The sequence below is a fragment of the Calonectris borealis genome, chromosome 2 (genome assembly GCF_964195595.1).
Source record: "Calonectris borealis chromosome 2, bCalBor7.hap1.2, whole genome shotgun sequence".
Classification (NCBI taxonomy): domain Eukaryota; kingdom Metazoa; phylum Chordata; class Aves; order Procellariiformes; family Procellariidae; genus Calonectris; species Calonectris borealis.
The window spans coordinates 59,404,707-59,424,997 of record NC_134313.1 but is presented as its reverse complement, the minus strand read 5'-3'; the positions used below and the strand labels follow the sequence as shown (position 1 = coordinate 59,424,997).

At 38.4% G+C, this 20,291-nt stretch overlaps 1 protein-coding gene across 2 annotated transcripts in view; it reads left to right on the top strand.

Moving 5' to 3' along the window:
* The window catches only part of SPIRE1 (spire type actin nucleation factor 1), a 133,877-nt gene that overhangs the window by 83,169 nt on the left and 30,417 nt on the right, over positions 1-20,291 (top strand). For both annotated transcript variants that reach the window (XM_075142127.1, XM_075142125.1), the window contains exons 5-8: positions 9,723-9,806; positions 10,901-11,065; positions 18,546-18,632; positions 19,016-19,145. In XM_075142127.1, the coding sequence (XP_074998228.1) occupies positions 9,723-9,806; positions 10,901-11,065; positions 18,546-18,632; positions 19,016-19,145 (466 nt within the window). The remainder of the gene's footprint in view (positions 1-9,722; positions 9,807-10,900; positions 11,066-18,545; positions 18,633-19,015; positions 19,146-20,291) is intronic.

Sequence of the window (20,291 nt, the reverse complement as noted above, 5' to 3'; positions counted from 1 at the left end):
TGAGAATTATCTGAGATTGTTCTTGCTCATATTTTGTCCCCAGTCAGCAGCTTCCCTTACCTTTGATGTATGATTGGCTTGTTTGTCTGTCACATAGGCTTCACAGCAGAGCCAACTTGAAAAAAGAAAAATTTCCGCCTGTAGGTCGTGATGCTTATGTTCATTGCCTGCTTAGCTGTTACTGTTGACTGAAAGGCCATCCTCTGAACTACTGCAATTAAATGGTCTGGTTGAAGAATAACTTTAGGGTGGGCAGATGATTTTTAATGAAGCTAGTTTCAGTGATCTGGCCTGCAGAATGGCTCCACAAACAATTGTGTTAGCACAGTGCAGGTGTTGGTTACGTTGGAAAACTGGTGGGTGAGGGGAAGGGCAGGAAGGGATACATGCTTCTTAAAGCTGGTTTCTTCACCGAAGCCAACTTGTCAAGTAACAACACTTTCCTAATTTTTCTTTTTAATAAATCCCTGCAGGATTTTCTTTTTTTTTTAAGTCAAGATCTACAGTACCTTTGAAAAGCAGGTTAAGATTTTACAGGCTGATCTAAAAATTTTGCTTGCTGCTGAAAGAGGCAGAGCTGTTCCACCCACGCACACATGCTCCCACTGCTTTTCTTCATCTGGTTCTAGGAAACAAACACAGCAAATACCAAAAAAAAAAAAAAAAAAAAAAAAGGAGTAATTCCTGGTCAGCTTAATTAGCTGAATCAGCTCATCAAAGGGTCAGATGAGCCTCATAGCAGCACAAGAGAGCTTTTATCCTCACGCTGGTGGTGGAAGACTCAAACCAGTCAGAGGCATAAGGGACTGGTGCTATCTTTTCTTCCTGGTCGACATGTATCCCTCCAAGGGGGAGAATCCTTCAGAGATGTTTTTCTGTTGCACTGGGTCAAGTTTCACCTCCACTTTTCCTCCAGTCCTACTTAAACTGAAAGCAATTTTTAAACGGAAGCAGTATCATACAAGGATATTTTTGACAGTGTCAGCATGGCTGAAGAGCCACCTGTTTTCTGAAGTGCCTGTGTTATGGTTCATCTGCATCCAATGCCCCTGATAGGAGAGCAGACAGGATACAGTGTCTCTGTGCTAAATCTGTCTCCTCAACCTTGACATCATTAATTTCACATCTCGGCTTTTGACTGCTCCTTAGTGTTCAGACCACTAGATATACTAATTGAGGGACCTGTGCTAGAAACACCTCAGCTAACAGCTATTGCAAAGTCCATACTGAGGCTCAAAGATAGGAGCCTTTGGAGTTCTTCTTTCTGCTCAGAGTGGAATTATGTTTCCAGTAGTTCTTGAACATTTTGGCCATAGTAAGCAGTAATAAGGCATCTCTGTTGTCAATGTCAAAGTAAAATATTGTGTTTTATAACCATTTAAAATTAAGTCTTAACAATAATTTTTTAAAAAATTTATTTAAAAAGTAGAGGGGTGTTTTGAATTTGCAAATTATTTAATCACCTTGTAATTGGACGTAAAAACCCAACAACATCTAATCACACCATAGAGCATACTATGAGTTAATCCCAAATGAAAGAAACCATTTGCCTCTCAAAGGCTATTAGGGATTGATTCAAAGCACATTTAGGTCAAAGGAAGTAATCCTTGTAGATGGAATTTTGGCCCTACTGAAATCAGTAAGACTTTTATTGCTGCACCTAACCAAGGCCAGAATTTTGATCTTTTGATTTCATTTTACTCTGGATCAGTCCCCCAGTAGGCATACAAGAAGTGACCAAGAAAATTACCTTACAAGCGGCGTCTGAAATCTGAATACTTTGGTTTTATGGTGCGCTTGATCCTTGCTTATAGCTTTTATCCAACTATAGATTTGGAATATATTTAATTTTGAAAATAATGTAGCGTACAAAGAAAAAAATAGATATGAAGAAAATACAAGGTGGAATGCTGTAAATCTTGTTACACCATTTTGAAATGACCTCTATAGTTGATACTTGAGACAAGCAGGAATCATATGATTTTACTGTGCCAGTAAAAGCTGTGGTATTGTTTATATGCTTTTCTGTCTTGCAAATACATAGAAGAATCTTAATACAGTTAAGTAAATTCAAGTCAATAAATTCCTTTTTCTTTTCCTTTTTTTATTGTCATATGAGTATTGGGTATAAAGGAGAGAAACACTTCATACTTCAGTAAGGACATTTTGTTGTCATGAATTTGTGGTGATTGCATTGGCAGATAACTGGGGAAAAAACTCCAAGATACATACATCAGCTCCAATTAGGAAAAACTTATACTGTGTAATATTGTGTTTGTGACACTAAAAATGCCAGGAATTTTAAACGGTTAGTTTATTTAGAAAACTGACAGCTTTATTCGGAGATCTTCCTTTAGAATCCCTCAGACCTAGACACAGTTGTGGACGTGAGATCAAAATTAAATTAAAAACACTAAAAAAATCCTCTAAAAATTACTTAAAATAACTTTCGTATGAATAAAAATTACTTTGAAATTCCTTGGATTCCTTCTAGGGCCACTGGATGGCATCTGGCTATGTGTTTCCCAGGCATATGATGTTCATAGTTTTTGCTCAGCAGGCGCTTAAACAGCCAACTTCACTGCAGTGGAAGAGGGAGAATTTTTATCTGCAGAAATTCACTTGCTAGGAGTGGACCAAATCTGACCTATCTTATGCTACAGCACAGGACAGGTTTAGAAGGGAAGTACACTGTGAAAGAGGCAGAAAAAATATTGCTGTGATGCTGTTTTCAGTTTGGCACTGTAAAAACTTGTCAGGATTTTGAAGGTTAAAGGATTTCATGAGGGATAGATCAGTAGGCAGGAGGGATAGGCCTATAGGGTTGTAATATGTTTTGTTACTAATACATTAGTACTGTCATGTGCTCTTTAGTCTGTCATGTGAACATCATTATCATATAACAAATAGAGCGTAGTTTCAGAAAGGGTTTTACTGGAGCGCATTTGGGTGAATGCTTTAATCAGAAATGATGAAGCAATGAGTGAGCTGTTCAGGTCATCTCAATGGATGTCAAATAAAATGTTTTAGGCACTTTGTCACATACTTGATGCCATGTAGATTTTATTTCCAGTCTGATTCCCTGTGTCTGAAAGGTCAGCAGTAAAACTGACTTGCAGACAGGGAGATGGTACTCCTTAAAGGGAATGAAATGTTTGTGTAATGTAGTGGATGCACAGGACAGGACTCAAGCCAGAGTTGAGAAAGGTGATACTACTATTGCAATAGTAAAAAAAAAAAAATAAGTAGAATAACAGAAGTAAAAATACGTATTTCTGTGGAATAGCAGCAGCAGCTCCAAAGGCAGGGTTGAAATTAAGTTAACTAATTTACTCTAACTTTACATCTTTTTGCAAGGTGAAGTTTTTCTAGCAAGTTTACTGGAGTGTTTTTCCAGCTTGCTGGCAGCATCTGTATAATGCTCAGGCTCTGTGAAAGGTGCCCTTGCTACAGATCCACCCTGGGTACCATCTGCTGCCATCCAGAAGTGGTCTTTTGATGGGCAAGACCTCCTAACTCTGTGTCCTGCTGTTTAAGCGTTTACAGCTGATGACAAAAATGGAGTACAGGTTGTTTCTCATCTCAGGCAGTGAGCTTTTAAAATTGCAAGAGGAAATTTCCACAAAAAGGGGCTCTCTCCCTTTTTTTTTAGTTGTGTGCGTGGAAAAATGGTCAACAAGGTGGAGGAAACGCATGCGTGTGTGGCGAGGGGAAAGACAGTTTGAATATCTGCTAAAAATGGGCCTCATGTAAAAGAAAAGATTCATCTTCTTCAGGATCATCCAAAAGTCATTGATATCACCTTTGTTGGCACCTAGCCATAGACAGAACTGTAGGCACAAATAAGCAATGTCCATGAGATGTTCCTGCTGTAGAGTATCTGAAAAGGTCACACACATTGCTCAGAAATGGCATCAAGTGTGACTGAGAGAGACAGGGAGAGACTATGCAAGCATAGGAATGCAGAAATTGCTGCTCTGGATCGGACTAGGGATCCACCTGGTCTGCTGCCCACATCGTGAACCTGCTTTATTGAGGGCATATCTGCCCTAGTCCTCCTTCAGCTCCCTGTTACTGCCCAGTCTTGCCTTCTACTGGAATTAATGCTCCACGTGCGCTTAATGCCTGAGTGAACCAGCAATGTGCCCTTGTTACAAAGAAGCCTTACGGTGTCCTAGGCCGTATTGGGAGAAATATTGCCCACAGGTGGAGGGAGGTGATCCTTCCCTTCTACGCAGCACTGGTGAGGCCACACAGGAGTGGTGTGTCCAATTCTGGGCTCCCCAGTACAAGAAAGACATGGACGTACTGGAGAGAGTCCAATGAACGGCCGCGAAGATGATGAAGGGACTGAAGCATCTCACATATGAAGAGAGGCTGAGAGGCTGTTCAGCCTGGAGAAGAGAAGGCTCAGGGGGATCTTATCAATGTGCACCAATACCTGAAGGGAGGGTGGAAAGAGGACAGAGCCAGGCTCTTTTCAGTGGTGCCCAGTGACAGGGCCAGAAGCAATGGGCACAACCTGAAACACAGGAGGTTCCCTCTGAACATCAGGAAACACTTTTTTCCTGGGAGGCTGTGGAGTCTCCATCCTTGGAGATATTCAGAAGCTGCCTGAAAATGGAATCTGGCCCTGGGTGGCCCTGCTTGAGCAGGGCGGCTGGACCAGCTGACCTCCAGAGGTGCCTTCCAGTCTCAACCACTCTGTGAATCTCTGAGTGGTACCAGTAAATGCCAATGCCAGCCTGTAGCAGAGCTAAGCATTTGTGAGTGGGCTGTGGGTGATAAACTCCACAACTGGCACAGCTGGTGCTAAAAGACACCACATGATGCTGGCCAGCATAAAATACAAGAAGTGTCCAGTAGGCAGATGTGTCTTAACCTGCCGCAGTAGGTTTGACTCGTATCTCAAAAATTTTTAGAGATTGATGTACACCCTAAAGCATCAAGATTAATATTCCTTCCAAACTAATTAAGACTTTGTATATTTTTATAATTGCCTACATCTTCGATTGCAGTGAAAGTCCATGTTCATCAAAAACTCGTCCATAATTTCATTATCCATTATCCAGTATGCCTTGTAATTAAGTTTTTGGTAGAATACAGAAAAAGCTCCCAATCTGTCATCTTTGTACTGTTCTTTTAAATCATGTCACCTTTCATTTCTGTCCTTTCTGATGTAAAAACATAATTCTTTCAGTCTGCCTGGTTATATTTCAATCTGATCTGTATGAAAATGTAAACATACAAATTCTAATTAAGTACGTGAGTAGAAATGAAATTGTTCCTTTCCTTTTTTCCTAGTTTCATGCCATATAAAGACTCAATTGGAAAACAGTTAATTAAAAATGTCGAGTGTAACTTTCCATTTAACTTGGCTATACTGGTGTATTACTTGTACAAAATATGATGATAGAGGTAGTTAATAGGTATCTAAACAATGTTAATGGCTAACTTATTTTGAAAATATAGTCATTAGCCAAGTTACTCTTAATAGTCTCGTGATCATAAAAGCTGTTAAATACCTGCTGCTTGGATTTTGAGAAAGCACAGCTGGAAAAAGAAATCGATTCACAAACTTTTCTGCTCGTAACTTCACTTTTGCCTACACTTCCAGGCTTCTAGCGGCTCCGCTTTTGCAACTCTGTTATCATCAGGCTTGCAGCCCCATTGTGATTTGTCTGATCCGTCAATTTAGGAGGTTTAATAAGGGAAACAGCTGCTGTTTTGGTTTTGTGGTTTGTTGGTTTTTTTTTTTTTCTTAAGTGGTGCTGTCACTGTCACTCAGTAGGTGTTACATGCTCTTGGTTTGGGGTTTTTTTGCCTCCTGTTAAACAGTTACGTTGAGCAGCGTGGTGACTATTGCTCTTTCCAGAGCTGGGCAAAGTGCGTTGAACCATACCACTATATATGAAGAACTTTGTCTGATAGCCACTCGAGAGGTTTTCAGGGACTGATTTAACTGATCCTATTCCCACGTTTTAATTAAATGGGGTTTGGGTCTTTTCAAAGAACTAGAGTAATGCTTCTGGCCAAGCCCTTGGAATTTAAACCCAAGTTGGAGAGCTGAATATATAAAAACAGTTTTTCCCCTATGTGCAGGTTATATATTTTTAAATTGAGCCTAGAGGTGCAAGAATATTTTATTAGTTTCACAGGTAGCAGCGTAAGAGTTACTTGCATCAGTGAACAAATGATTCCTAATTAAGAATATAAACTGGGAACTGCAGTAGACTGTGTTCTGCAATTGGTGAAAGACAAAGTCCAGATCTGGATTCCCAAGAATACCGTCTTCATTAAATCATTGCGTTTTAGGGAGCATTTTGTGGAAGCGAGTCTTTGACGCTGTGCTGACAAGTGTCTTATGTAAACTCCCATCTGTCACCGAGCACAGGAGAGTGCGTCTCAAATGTGGGACACGCAGCAGCAGCAAATCAGCTGCCTGCTTTTAATAGTGCAGCAAGACGTTTAAAGACATTTGATATTTTTATTACTAGCTTTTGTCACAAAATGCAGTTTTTAAAAAAAAAAAAACAAATGCTGTAATGGTTTTAAAAAAGCCAAAGCTGTTGAAATGCTCTCTTCCCAGACATCCAACCCTTATTTCCTGAATGAACGCCCAGGCTGTAATAGGTGAATCAGGTCTGTGGTATGGGTCTGAGGTTCCAGGATCGTTTAGAAAAACCCTTTTAAGATGTTTCTGCTTTCTGAAATGGAAACCCATTTAGGCCATGTATTTATTATACTGTAACAGCTCTTCTTAATCCATTGTCCCCAGGGTAAGTACAAGTGGCTATAGCAGCTGAGGTTACTTGCAGGTTTTGGATCACAGTTAAGTTCTGACAAATGGTCTCCTGTATTGTAAATGGTTGGTTTCCATAATTTACGATTGAAACAGATGCTGAAACCCACTGATGCTGGCTGGGGGTGCTGGAGGGAAATTATAATATTTCATTTAGTCTAGAAGTTTAAACATAATCATTTGTCACAGTGAATTTATTCCTTGCTAAGCAGCACCTGACAGGTGCGGAAGCGTTAAAGAAACCTTCATAAGCCCTGGCTGCAAGGATAGAGCACTTGCTGTTTCTTTTTCTTCCCAATCCTCCAAAGCTTTCTAACTTCTATAATGATGGAAATCCCTTTCCTGTTCTCCCCTAATTGCATCGTGAACTGCGTTTAGGGGTGCTGGGGAGGGGAATGAACTATTCCTACGAAGTGGATGTCTGTGCCGGTGTGCGGGAAGCAGCTGGAGCACTTGGCTAGGATGGGGAAGAATAGGAGTCCAGCTCTGGCAGTAGCCTGTGCTTGTATCAGCACATTCGGATCATAAAGCTGCACTGTGAGAGACTTACCTCTTGGCTGGCAGGTTTTGCTCTTGCAACTCTCCAGTGCGTGATAGCCAGCATCACTTACACCTGTGCTTTCTCGGGTAGAAACTCCCCCTCTAGCTATGTTCCAGAGAAACTAATTAGATGGTTGCCTTATTTGGAAGATCTTTCAGCTGTTCAGGGTTTTTTTTTTCCCCTTCTTATTTTCTTTTGTTAAGAAAAACAGGTTGTAATCTTTTTAACTTCATGGAATATTTATGTCAGTCAAAGGCATGAGCCTTTGGGCATAAACAAGCCTAGTAACCTGTATGGTAGGGAACATGGTTGCTGAGATGGGTCATTGCCGCAAATCTTGTTGAACAGTCGAAGTAAAGGTTAAGCAGCTGGAACATGTTAATTTTTTAAAAACTAATGTGTACCTTCCAGTATGGAAAGGAGGAGCAAATCTGACAGTTGTGAGCACATTTACTGAAGTTAGCTTTTTAATTACAAAGAGGAAAAGGAGAAAGTATCAGAATGATTTTATATTTTGCAGTTTATCAATAAATGTTAGCAGTTTGCAAGAAAGCAAGTAATTTATACTTCACAGATACTGTATTTGAAATGATTACTGCAACTGTATGATACAGAAAAGAAGAAACCCTGGACGGCAAAAACGCATAACCAAGGCCTTTATGTTACCTGTTCTTTCCATTTTTCTTTTTTTTCCCTTGGTAAAGGGTGATTGCCTGCAAGTGTCAGACTGACTGCTGACCGCAGCAACAGGACCAACACAAGCTTCCATAAAGACATTGTTTCCCAATTGGGAATCCTGTGGTGATACTGGAAGTCATGCCAAAACCTTCCTACATTGTCCCATGATATATTTGCTTCTGTGGTGTAGGTGATTTGTGGGTTTTGTAGAGTCTTCCTGTAAATTATGTATTTTATTTTTATAGTTCAATGGTAGTATTTCTTCTTTGATATGAAAGCAAGTGTGTTACTTACATAAATAAGACAATAAATAACCCATCTGCTCTCTTTCCAAAACCTCTGTGATGGCTGACTCACATGTCCTATCTCTGTAACCAGGTTTGGTAGATACTGGCACTCTGTTAAATGTGCAAGTTAAGCACTCTTCCAGTGCTTCCATTTCTTCCACTGAAATGTTGGCAGTTTTGGAACTACTTCCGGGAAAAAAATTTTTTTACAAAATATGCTTATTTTTAAGTTTTCTGAGAAGCTCAAAAGCTAAATTGAGACTGATTGTTCTGTTCCATTAAAGAAAGAGCTTGAGTGCTTAAAAGTGAGAAAAAGATTTTTGATAAATAAATACATCTGTCAGACCTCTGACCTGTTGCTTTAGTCTCATAAAATAAACAAGTAGTTAGCAGAGGATTTAACTAACCCATTTTGAATACATTAGTGAGTACTTAGAAAACAGACCAAATTAAACATTGTTAAAGATTTCCTGGAAAACTCTCTGTAAAAGTGGAATGGAGTACTGAGAATTTGTTTGCACTGATGATTCTAGAACGTTTCAGTACAGAAGTAAACCAAAAAGTAGCATTTTGAATATGCAGTTGTTTATGTGTATAAGATCATTTCTGTAAAGCCACAGCCTTTTAAACCTTTCGCTTGCATTTGTCTGTGTGCAAGCTTGCCTATTCTTTGATCTGCTGTAACTTTTAATGATTTTTCATATTCTTCTTAGTATGAAAGCTTTTTTTTGCCCCTTTGCAGACAATCTTTTCCATATTTGTCTGATCTGATCTTGTTCATAAATAACAGGTTTTACCTTTGAAAGATCTGTTTCTCTTCCTTACAGGATTTTATTACTCAGATTTCAGAATCTATAACCATGTTATACAGACTACTTAATTTCAATATATATGCAAGTCTGTTGCTATTGAGTTTAAGGGATTTTTCATAGTTTATTTCTCCTCACAACTAACTTTCTGGGAATTTCTCCTTCTACAAAAATGTGCTGCCTTGAATTCAACAAATAACAGTAATTTTGGTATGAATGGGATCCTTACCAAGTTGGTAACGTTTTCTGTGTTGTAGCTTAACAGACCTGCTAAGTGGTTGGGTTTTTTTCTATGCATAGCCCAATTTTACGAATATTAAAATTTCTATGTATAGTTTTTCCTCTGACATGCTATCAAATGAAGTATTTTCATACTCAAAATTTAAGACTTTTTTTTCTCCATCATTTAAGGTCCAATTTTCAATTAAGAGAAATATATTCAAATAGTATTTCAAGTTACTTTTACAGTATTACTATTCAAGTCATAAAACATTCAGTAGAATACCCAAACAACATAATTCAACAGATGTCAAAAACTAAGCTTCAGTTTTACTTGAGAGTAATGCCACCATTCATTTATTGACTCGTTTTCTTTTCATTGGCAGAATCTAAAGAAGATTCAAGAAATGGACAAAGAGGCAAGTGATGAATCCAGCACAGATCTTGATGACTTAAAAAATGCTGACTGGGTAAGACAACAATTGAATAGTGATTCAGCATCATTACTAGTAGTTTATATTTCTTTATAATACTTACCTAAAGTTGTTTGGTTTATGTTAAAATCAGTGTCTGTTTTTTTTAACATATGAATTAATAGTAACTCATGATAAGTTAGAAGCAAATGGAGTCTCAACCTTCCTTTGCAGACAGATGAAACAATACAAGTATCCAAGCATTACATTTTTTCTTTAGACTGTTTTCATGGAGAAGCTTTTGCAATTTAAAAAGACTGGACATTTCGACAGATATCATGCTGACTGCCCTTCAAAGGGGCAGCCAGGCAGTCGGCAGAGCCACCAGCTGAGCTTCTCCGATGGTGAAAGAAAAATGTTACAGAGAAAACCTTAACAGAAAGTAGCTTGTTTTATTTTCTAGTTATTCTTCTTGCCAGTTCATAGAGGAGTATTATGAGGTTCTTAAAAGTACTTGATTTCTATCTCCCAATCTTCTATCCACCACCTGTTCTTCCTCCTCTCCAGCCATTCTCGCTGCCCAAAAAATGAGAGGGAGGTGTTAGTGTGTGGTGCTCCTACAGGCAGAGCAAAAGGAAGTTGACTACTGAGAGGATATTGCTAGACCTTAGGATTTGAAGTCCATTCCAAATTTTCTATTTGAAGAATGACTGCTGGGAAATGTTGCAAGAAAGTTCTGGGCCTAAGGGAAACAAAGTTTCAGATTCAATCACTCTTTTAATTCACAGAGTATTAGCTGTAAGTCTAGAAACTTTCCTGACATGCTTGCAGTATACTTGAAATGGAAATATAGATGTATGGTATGAGAATTTAAAATCTTTCTTCTGTATTATCTTAGAGATGAACATCACTTGAGGTGAGACTCTGCAGTCCTGCTGAGTTGCAACAAAGCTTTGTTACGTTCATGAGGGTTAAAAATAGGCTTATATAAAATAACTACAGATAAATGGGTTTTGGTTGATGTATTAAAAATAAAATAGTACAGCTGTACGTATTTGGTGGTGTCCTGAAAGGGGAATGAACTTCAGTTTAATCTGAGATGGTATTCAGGATAAGATATCAAATAAAATTTCTCTCTCTTTTCTCTTCAGGCTCGTTTTTGGGTACAAGTAATGCGAGATTTACGGAATGGAGTTAAACTTAAGAAAGTTCAAGAGCGTCAGTACAACCCGCTCCCAATAGAATATCAGCTCACACCCTATGAAATGCTGATGGATGATATTAGATCCAAACGCTATACCTTAAGGAAGGTCATGGTAAGTCAAGAGAATCACTAGAATTTGTCAAATCTGAAATGTTCTATTCCTTTTTTATCATCATCTTTTTTCTGAGAACCTTGAAATTATGATTTCATGTAGATAGTAATGTTCATGGTTTTTATATGGCATCTTAAATTTACGTAGTACATTGAGGGGAAAAACATAAAACCAACAAATGTTGTGTATTTTATTTTCCATATGGCAGGCATTTAAAATTCTGAAAGACATACCTGCATATCATATGCTTGAACAAATGACTTGTGTTGGTTTTATGATAACCTTAAGAGTCATACCGAAAGTCCTGTCACGCTTTCCACTGAGAGATTGTTTTAGGCTTTTCTTTTTGGGCAGGCCATTTATCTTGAGTTACAACATAATTTTTGGAATTCCAGAATGTAAAGTGCTACCATATTGTTACATGAGTGATACTGTGATGGGAAAGGAAAACCTACAGTGGTTAAAAACTTTTTATTACCTACTACCTATATTACAGTGTTTGAAAGCTTATGTTACCATGATCTGTTATGAATTTTCAAGGAATACTCGATGTAAAAAATTTTAAATCTTCCATTTGTAGAAGTTGAGCTTAATTGTTTCCAGCATATCCTATTGCTGCTTTCAAGTCAAGATAATATGCCAAAGCAAGCTGGAGAGTGTTGATGGGTCTCCTCCTAGGTACTCATAAAGGTGCATAGAAGATTGACTTGAGGCCCTCTTTTTATCAGAACCATTTGATATTTACTGTTGTCTCCCAGTTCTTTCCTTTTGGTTTATATTTTGGTCAACATGAAGATGTTCCTGATAAGCTAGCAACTGATCTAAAGGGCTTCTTATCCCTAGTAGGACATTTTAAACCCCTTTGTCAGAGGCCTCTATTTGGTCAATGTCAATGTTTATACCTTGCACTTACTTATCTTTGCCTGTTATTAGTTACAGTGGAAGCATCATCTTAGAATATTCAGTGGTCAAATGTATTTGCTTTCCTGACAAAACCTCACAAAACCTTTATTAGTAAGAAAGCTGTGATTCCACCAGAAAAATTCAGAGATGGAGGTGGGGGGGGAGACGAGAGAGAGAGAAAGCATGTAGTTTGTTCTATTAGAGATCATTAGAAAAAAGAATAAAGGAGGAAAAAATTGGAACAACTACATGGGGAGCAAATAAATGAGTTCTGTTACAAATATAAATGCCTTTTATGTATGAGCTGAAAGTACTTTCCTAATCAAGATCTGGTTTTAGACTATCAGATTGTATTTATTTTCTGCAGCAGATGTCGCTTGAATGTTAAATCAATAGGGTAAAATACATACCCAGGTAATGATGTTATCCGTCTTTCCGCTAGCAATTCAGAGAACTGTGCCAAGTGTTCATACTACCCACTGCAGAAGAGGAACAGTCCCCTCAGGACCTTGATTACTGTATGCAATCAGGATAGTAGTTTTGTTTGAATGGGAACCCCTGGGTCATCTGATTTTGCTTTTGTCAGACTAGCCTTTAATTCTTCTGCTGAGCAAGCTCCTGCCTTTTCAGAAGAGATTTTCTTCATTATATAGTAGGTCTTTGAGGCACAGCTGCTCCTCTGCTCATCCAGACTCTGGCTGTATATGAAATCCCTGCAACCATCTATTTTTGTCCTGCTATCTTGTCTACTAGGTAGATTGTCCAAAGTGACCTCTGGGCATAAACGTGAATTGGGATTACAATCAGCTGCAGCTACAGTACTGTAGTGCTGTCTGTGATGCAATTGCTGGCTTAGTCTGACAACCGCTAATGACATTGTGTTAGAAAAATAACTTCTTTCTTATTAGAAACCTTAAATTCAGTAATTTGGATTCTGCTGCAGGGTCTGCTTGAAGAGTGTGCAAAGCATGCACAATGATAAGGGTGCAGCTTGACGTGAAATGTGTGAAGCTTGAAGGATTCACATAGAATTACAAGTTTAGGTAGATCACATAAAACCAACATCTTCTAGCTGACCGTTATGGGTCAAAGCTGATTATATGTATTCCCATAAGAGAAAACTGTCGTGGTTCTTGAGAAGAGGAGGAAAGGACAAGAATCCTAAATCTGAACTTTAAGGCAGCCTGGGAAAGATGGATTATGTTTCTTTCTATCAGTCAGAATGGATGTTTGGCAAAATTTTTATTAAAAACAATTTTTGCTTTAAATTTATAGGTAGTATTTTTAGACTTGGTAGCTTGTGAAAATTCATATGCTATTAATGGTAACAAGAGGTTAAGTAAATTTTTTAAGTAAATGAGATGCAACATGAAGTCTTTACTGTTCTTTTTATTAATATAATGTGTTTAAAAGAGTAGCTTGATCTGCCCCTGACTGCTCAGTACTCTGAGCAGAAACTAGGAAAGGAACAGATGTTCTTATTAGGTGCATTACTTAGGAGCTATTTTGGTATTTCAAGTGTTGAGTTAACAGATGCCAATAACTGGAGCTGTCTGTTCTCGCTCGTCTTCTATCATAGTGCAAATATTCAAAATGTTTTGAAGATGTAACATGTCAAATTCTGGGCTTTTTGTAAATAACTGGTTTCATTAGTTTCAGTGACATTGTCATTTCTGTTTCAGTACATATAAAAATAATTTCAGATTTGTCATCTCTCTATCCCTCCGATGGAATCTTTGCATGTCTACCTGGAGAGATTTAATAGCCTTTTTCTCCTATGGAGCACTCACTCCCAAAAAGTTAAAAATTGTGAACACTGGTAGAGTCAACACTTGGAAACGGGAAAGTTTAAGAATTAAATTACTCTTACAGGCTTATTTTTTCTTTATTATGCATGTGTTAAGCTACAGCTTTTAATTCCACATTGGTTCACAATTAGCTCTCTTTCCTGCCCACCTCCCCCCTTCCAAGATGTGCACCTTTCACTATATTTCCTGAGCAGTGCTTATTGATAACTCTTATGTTATTTATTCAATGCATGGCTGTGACAGCCTTTTGTGTAGTATCCAAACTCAGCATTACATTGCATAACAGTTAAATTCTTCATAGATAGCAGTGCTTTTGTCTTCATATTCAAGCTCTTCATAAAATACCTGTGATGCAGTGATATTAGCTTGGCCATGTTGCAAAAGGGGAATGTAGGCATATAGGTTGAAGCTATTCTTATCAAAAATATCCAGTAATTTGAATGTCTAATCTGAGAATCCTGTGGCATGGCTGTTTGGGTATTTAAAAAAAAAAATTAATTAATTATTTACAGTATTTAGCATCTTACAGTACTTACATTAAATGCAATAACACCTATGCATGGACAATATTTTCATAAGCGAGATTTCAGATGTTTCAAGCTGGACATAGAGAATATGAGGAAAAGACTTTGACCAGTTTGTCCAGCTGAGCATTGTAGAATCTGTTGTTCTCACAGGACTGATGTAGTTTTACTGAGTGGTATTCAGCTGCTTTAAGCACGGAACTAGCCTTTTTTCATTTTCTGCCTTCGTCACATATTTCTGCAGAAGTTTAGGAGTCATCCCAGGTAGAGCAGTGAGCTTTACAGTTCCTAATCATGCTCTGGGGATATTGAAAGAAGGAGTGACTCTGTGTAGGTACTATGCTTATCATGTGGTATCATAAATTTGTATCTGTAATAGATGTGCAGGAACAGCAGTGTGAATATAGTGGCTTATGATGTGAAGTACCAAAGTCATTCTTGGACACTGCTGCTTGAGCTTGCTGTGTGGTCTCAAACACGCACTGTGTAATAACTATGTTAACAAAAGCACTATACTGTCTGCATAATGAAAGATGGCAGATATATATCTACTTATAATACTTTAATTCACAACAGAACTTTATCATGAGCTGTTCTGGAAGTGATGTAGCCTGCCCCCTCTGTCTGTTTTAATGTCCATGCAATCTCATTTTAAATGAAAATTTCTAGCTAGTACAAAACAGTATCACTTTCATGTTACCTATTATTTAAAGATAGCACTCTCCTACTTAATGCTGTCAGCTTTTATAGTGAGACAAATACATGGCTGAGATAACTGAATGTCAGTGATAAGTGATATAGTTTTTGTGAAAGTCATGTGCAATGTACTTCTTGTTTGGGATCACCATTTTTAAAGATTGGGTTTCAGCCAAAGGTTACTAAGTACCATTTGCAGTTGTTTCTTTAACTGCAAATCCATATTTATATATTAAAATGTGATGGTAGCAGGTTGTGAGTGAGTAGATGATTACATGGTAATTTTTCTGTGCTTTAGCTGTTTAGATCTATAAATTTCTGGTTGATTTTTATAATCATTGGTTATGCTTTTCCCACACTGCCAGTTTTAATGCATACTGCTGTACAAAAGCATTTTACACACATGAAGACTTAGGATAGTTTTACAGTGTTTTGAGGTATTTTTTAAATACTAGTTTGCAATCGGCACCAATCTGGTATGTGGAAAAAAAAAGGATAATTTTGTTGCTTGTTTTTTTTTACCCTGCATGTATCATGGCTGCATCTGTGCAATATATCTCTGATGTAGACTTTAATCAAGAGCTGTGAATTTTAGTCAATCAAAAGGAAAAGATGCATGTGAAATTGCAGAGAGTTAGTTTGAGTAAAGAAATAGATCTAGAGTGTACAGAGAGGATAAAAGCTTCCCTTCAGTGTCTTTCCTGTCAGCATCTTGTTTGGGCGCTGATTACCAGAAGGTAGGTTCTGCCACGGTGCTCCTGCTCTTGGCTTGTTGGCTGCGAAACGTCCACTTGCTTTGCCACCAGCTCCCCCTGTATCCTGTGGAAAATCACTTAAGCAAATCTTACACTTCTCCTTTTCCAATCAAATGGGAATACTGATACTAATTATACCCTGGTGGCATTAAGTCAGGGTGTAGAGTGCCCTGAGGTGAAAGGCTCAGAGCCATGTATTATTTATTTCCTGTTGTCATGCAGCAGGTTGTTCCCCAGGACTGGAACAGAGATTATCGGTTTACAAAATGGCTGTTCTGATGGTAATAATTCTCAACTTCAGCTATCAACTTTGACATCTGACGAACAGTAACCCTGGGAAGAGAGACTTCTCATTTCATTAATAATCCCGCAAAGCCTCCTGGCCTCAAAAAATTGCTTAGTCTTTAAACAGAAGAAATCAATCATACCACTTAAAATAATATTCTCCTCATCATAAAATGTCAAATCACCATTTAATATAAACCTTTTCAATTTTAATTTTTCTGCACTATTTTTAGGAAGGTGATGCACGTTGCAGAGTTTAGCAGCTTGGTATTCTCTGCCAAGCTATTTGAAATTCACTCTAAGGAAGCTAAAGGAGTAGGTGGGGGGAACAAATAGAATTTGGACCATGTCTGGGGTAGCATACCTCCAGAAAGAGTCCATAGGAGGGACTCTGCATCCGATTCCTTATCAGGGAAGGGATGAATCTTCTTTGGGAGGCTGTCGCTCTGCCTCAGCCTGGAAACATGGCGTGTCTGAGGTGAGCAGAGCTTACACGGAAGCTGCATGGCATTACTGAAGTTCAATTAGGGATCCTATTCAGGTGACCTTATGGGCATTTAAACCCATTTTTTCTGACTGCAGCATCCTTTTGGTTAGCAAAAGTGCATGTGATTTGACAAACCAGAGCTGTGTCTTTCCATATATTTTCTGACTACAGAGCTTGTATGAATAGAGTCTCCCAAAGAAAAATGAGCCAACTGACCCTTAAAAAAGAAAAAAAAAAAAAAGTGCTGAAATTTAGGACACCACGTTGGGTGCCAAAAAGGACTGTCGTGGTTTAACCTGGCAGGCAGCCAAATACCACGCAGCCGCTCACTCACTCCCCCCACCCCCAGCGGGACGGGGGGAGAATCGGAAGGGTAAGAGTGAGAAAAACTCGTGGGTTGAGATAAAGACAGTTTAATAGAACAGGGAAAAATAAGGGAAAATAATAATGATAATGATAAAATATACAAAATGAGTGATGCACAATGCAATTGCTCACCACCCGCGCTGACCGATAACCAAGTAGCGATCGGTACTTCCTGGATCACGCCTACCCTTCATATACTGAGCATGACGTCACATGGTATGGAATACCCCATTGGCCAGCTGGGCTGGCTGTCCTGATTATGTTCCCTCCCATCTTGTGTACCTAGCTCAGTCAGTAGGCACGGGAGCTGTCCTTGGGCTAGGAGGGCACTTAGCAACAACTGAAAACATCAGTGTGTTATCAACATTCTCCTCATACTAAATCCAAAACACAGCACTAGGAAGAAATTTAACCCTATCCCAGCCGAAACCAGGACACCTGGTCTAAGAAATATAGTGTCATGGGAATTTCTGTCAAATTGGAGGACAGGGCTGACAGCCAGATACTGTGTAGCAATAGGAGGTACTAGAAGGATGTATGGCATAGGATGCTCTCTCATATCTAGCAGTGTGCTTGGGCACTCTGCTGTATGAAGACTGAACCTGACAGGTGGATTTTTTAAGCAAATCCATACACTTCTTCCCAGCTTACAATTTATAAATTCTTCATATGATTGGAAAACTTCTGTTGCCTTCTTTTATATCCTGTACATATAGTGAATTGCTGACTCTTTCCTGTCTTGTCTATGGTCTTATGTCTAAATGAGGTATGAGAGAAAGAAATGTCTCTCTCTCTGGAGAAAACCAACCAAACAGGCAAACAACCCTCACCCAGCCCCTCTTCTACAGACATATATGATTTACAGTGAGGAAACGCACTTCCTATACTTCCAATGGCATGCCATGGCATTCTAGTGATTTACTTTCTAGACATGTTAACAAACTTCATTTTGCACTTGAGTAATCTTTAAAGTGCAGGTGAAGAGGTAGGTATGAAATGATGCTCAGGGCTTCCCTTTCCCTCTGCTTGGATTTACACACAAGGGCCAGAGCAGCGGAGACAGGCGGTAAAGACAAAAAACCAAGGGGAACATATTTTTCTTCCATTGCTACAAGCAAATCATTGGTGATTGTGCCAGATCTAGCTTTGCTTTCACTTCAGTGCTTGGGAGATGGTAAGGAGATCAAGAAAACTGAGGCCTTAAAGAGCATCTCTGTTTTCTCAGAGGCTAAGAGCAGAGTATTAGAGACTGTAATGGTTGGCAGTGAGACATGGTTCAAACAATTGTTCTTAAAAATGGTGTTGGCAACTTTTCCTCCAAGCAAGATACAATCTTCGTCTGCATTCTCCCATAGACACAATTGCAGCCTTGACATTTGATTTCATAATTTCAAAATCCTAAGTATTGCTGATTAAAGCTGCTGCTGCAGTTGTGGTTATTCTGCAGCTGAAAAGCCATTACCTACATTTTTGCTTGCCTGTGCTCTGCATGTGGATTGTTGCTCTGCTCAGGACAGGTGGGGTTTTACGTCTGGTGCAGGTGTCAGAACACTGCAAGCTCTGTCAAGGGTTGTTGTGAGTTTTCAGTTGATCTCATCATCTGCATGAATACGAATGCAAAACATGGAAATATGTATTTCATTTTCTCCTTTCCAGGTCAACGGTGACATTCCACCTCGATTAAAAAAGAGTGCCCATGAAATAATCCTGGATTTCATCCGATCGCGACCTCCATTAAATCCTGTATGTAATCTAGTGGGCTTTATTCCTAACAAAAATGTGGCTTTTTAAAGCATGTTTGTGTCCAGGGAATATGTTAAATATTATGTTTTCTGACATGGGCTTTCAAAAATACTGTCTTCTATATAGAGAATGTGGTCTCTTAAAGAACAATGTGTAATATCTTGCACCTACCAATTAATAACTGTTATTACCAGCAGCCCTTTATCCCTCATAATCATAATGAACTGGAGAAAAATACAATCCTCTTTCCAATTTATGTGAGTTTTACAACTGAGTGTATGTAAAATCATACCACAACATCCCACACTTTTTCCAAAAAAGTGTGAAATCTACTTTCAAGGAAGCACTGTTTTATGTAAATATGATTATCTTTATATCCCGAGGCCTCGGCAAGAAAACTGAAACCAACCCCGCCACGGCCACGCAGCCTTCATGAAAGGATACTGGAGGAAATCAAGGCAGAGAGGAAGTTACGTCCAGTCTCACCTGATGAGATAAGGCGTAGCAGGCTGGGTAAGCACATTGCTAGTTTTTACCTGCAGCATCCACAGAAAACTTCCCGCGTAAGAAGCAGCAATATTAGCAATGTCTGTGCAGATGTCACGGAAGATAAAATTATTCTCATCCCTTCAGAAAAAGAAAGAACCTACAGGCTTTGCTAGGGCTATGCAGTCTCTTTAAAAATATTTAAAAATAAGATACTGAATGGTTCAGCTTGATTCCCTTCAAGTTTTTAATGTAAGTATTAAATAAATTTAATGGCATTATATTGCTTGTTGCACATGACAGTTAATGTTAGATTTGCTCAGAATGGAATGGGTATTGCTTCTCCCCAGTGCAATATTGCTTACATATCTGCAAGTATTCTTTACATGTCTGTTTTTAGTTAATTTTGTTCTCTTTGTTTCCTGTCGTTAGCATCATCAATTTCCTTATTTTAATTTAAATTTTTTTTTTGTTTGCTGAATCTATTGCTTCTATTTTGAATCTAAATATTTGCTTCATTGTCTAAGTTATGAACATGTGTTTGTATATATTTTCAGTGGGCAAATAATTCAGACTTGCACTGCAAATAATTTCATTTCTGCAGTGTATTCAACAACCCACTATGAAATTATACAAATACTATGCTTTCCAACGATCACCAATTTGCATTAGTTCAATAGTTCTAATGACAAAAGCATGCCAAATACAGTCTTACATTGTGACTTACATTTCTTTAAGAGCACGGTATTTATCTGTATCAGAAAAACTGAGCTAGCTGGATTTTTGAAGAGCAAATGTGGCATTTTATGGCTAAAAAGCATGAAATAATCCACGTATGTACTCCCTGTTGCCGCTTTTTGCAAAATATTTGTGCTTGCCACATGTGCATAAAGGCACTGGTCCAGATTCAAGTGGGTTATGACAACGCATTGTCTCCAGAGAAAAACAATTTCATCAGTCTTGCTTTGTTGCATTGTTTTTGGAGTGCTCGGTAGAGTTTGATGAATGCTTGGGTGCATTTTTAAAAGCATGATGTTTTGAATATTGTTTCTTTGGGCCTTTCAGTTTCTGGTTTGGATTCAGTTTACGCTTGCTCTATCAATTAATGTTTCTAACAGGCCTAGACATTTTTCCAAATGTAGGAAGCTTGTAAAACCGTGAAATGATTGCTTA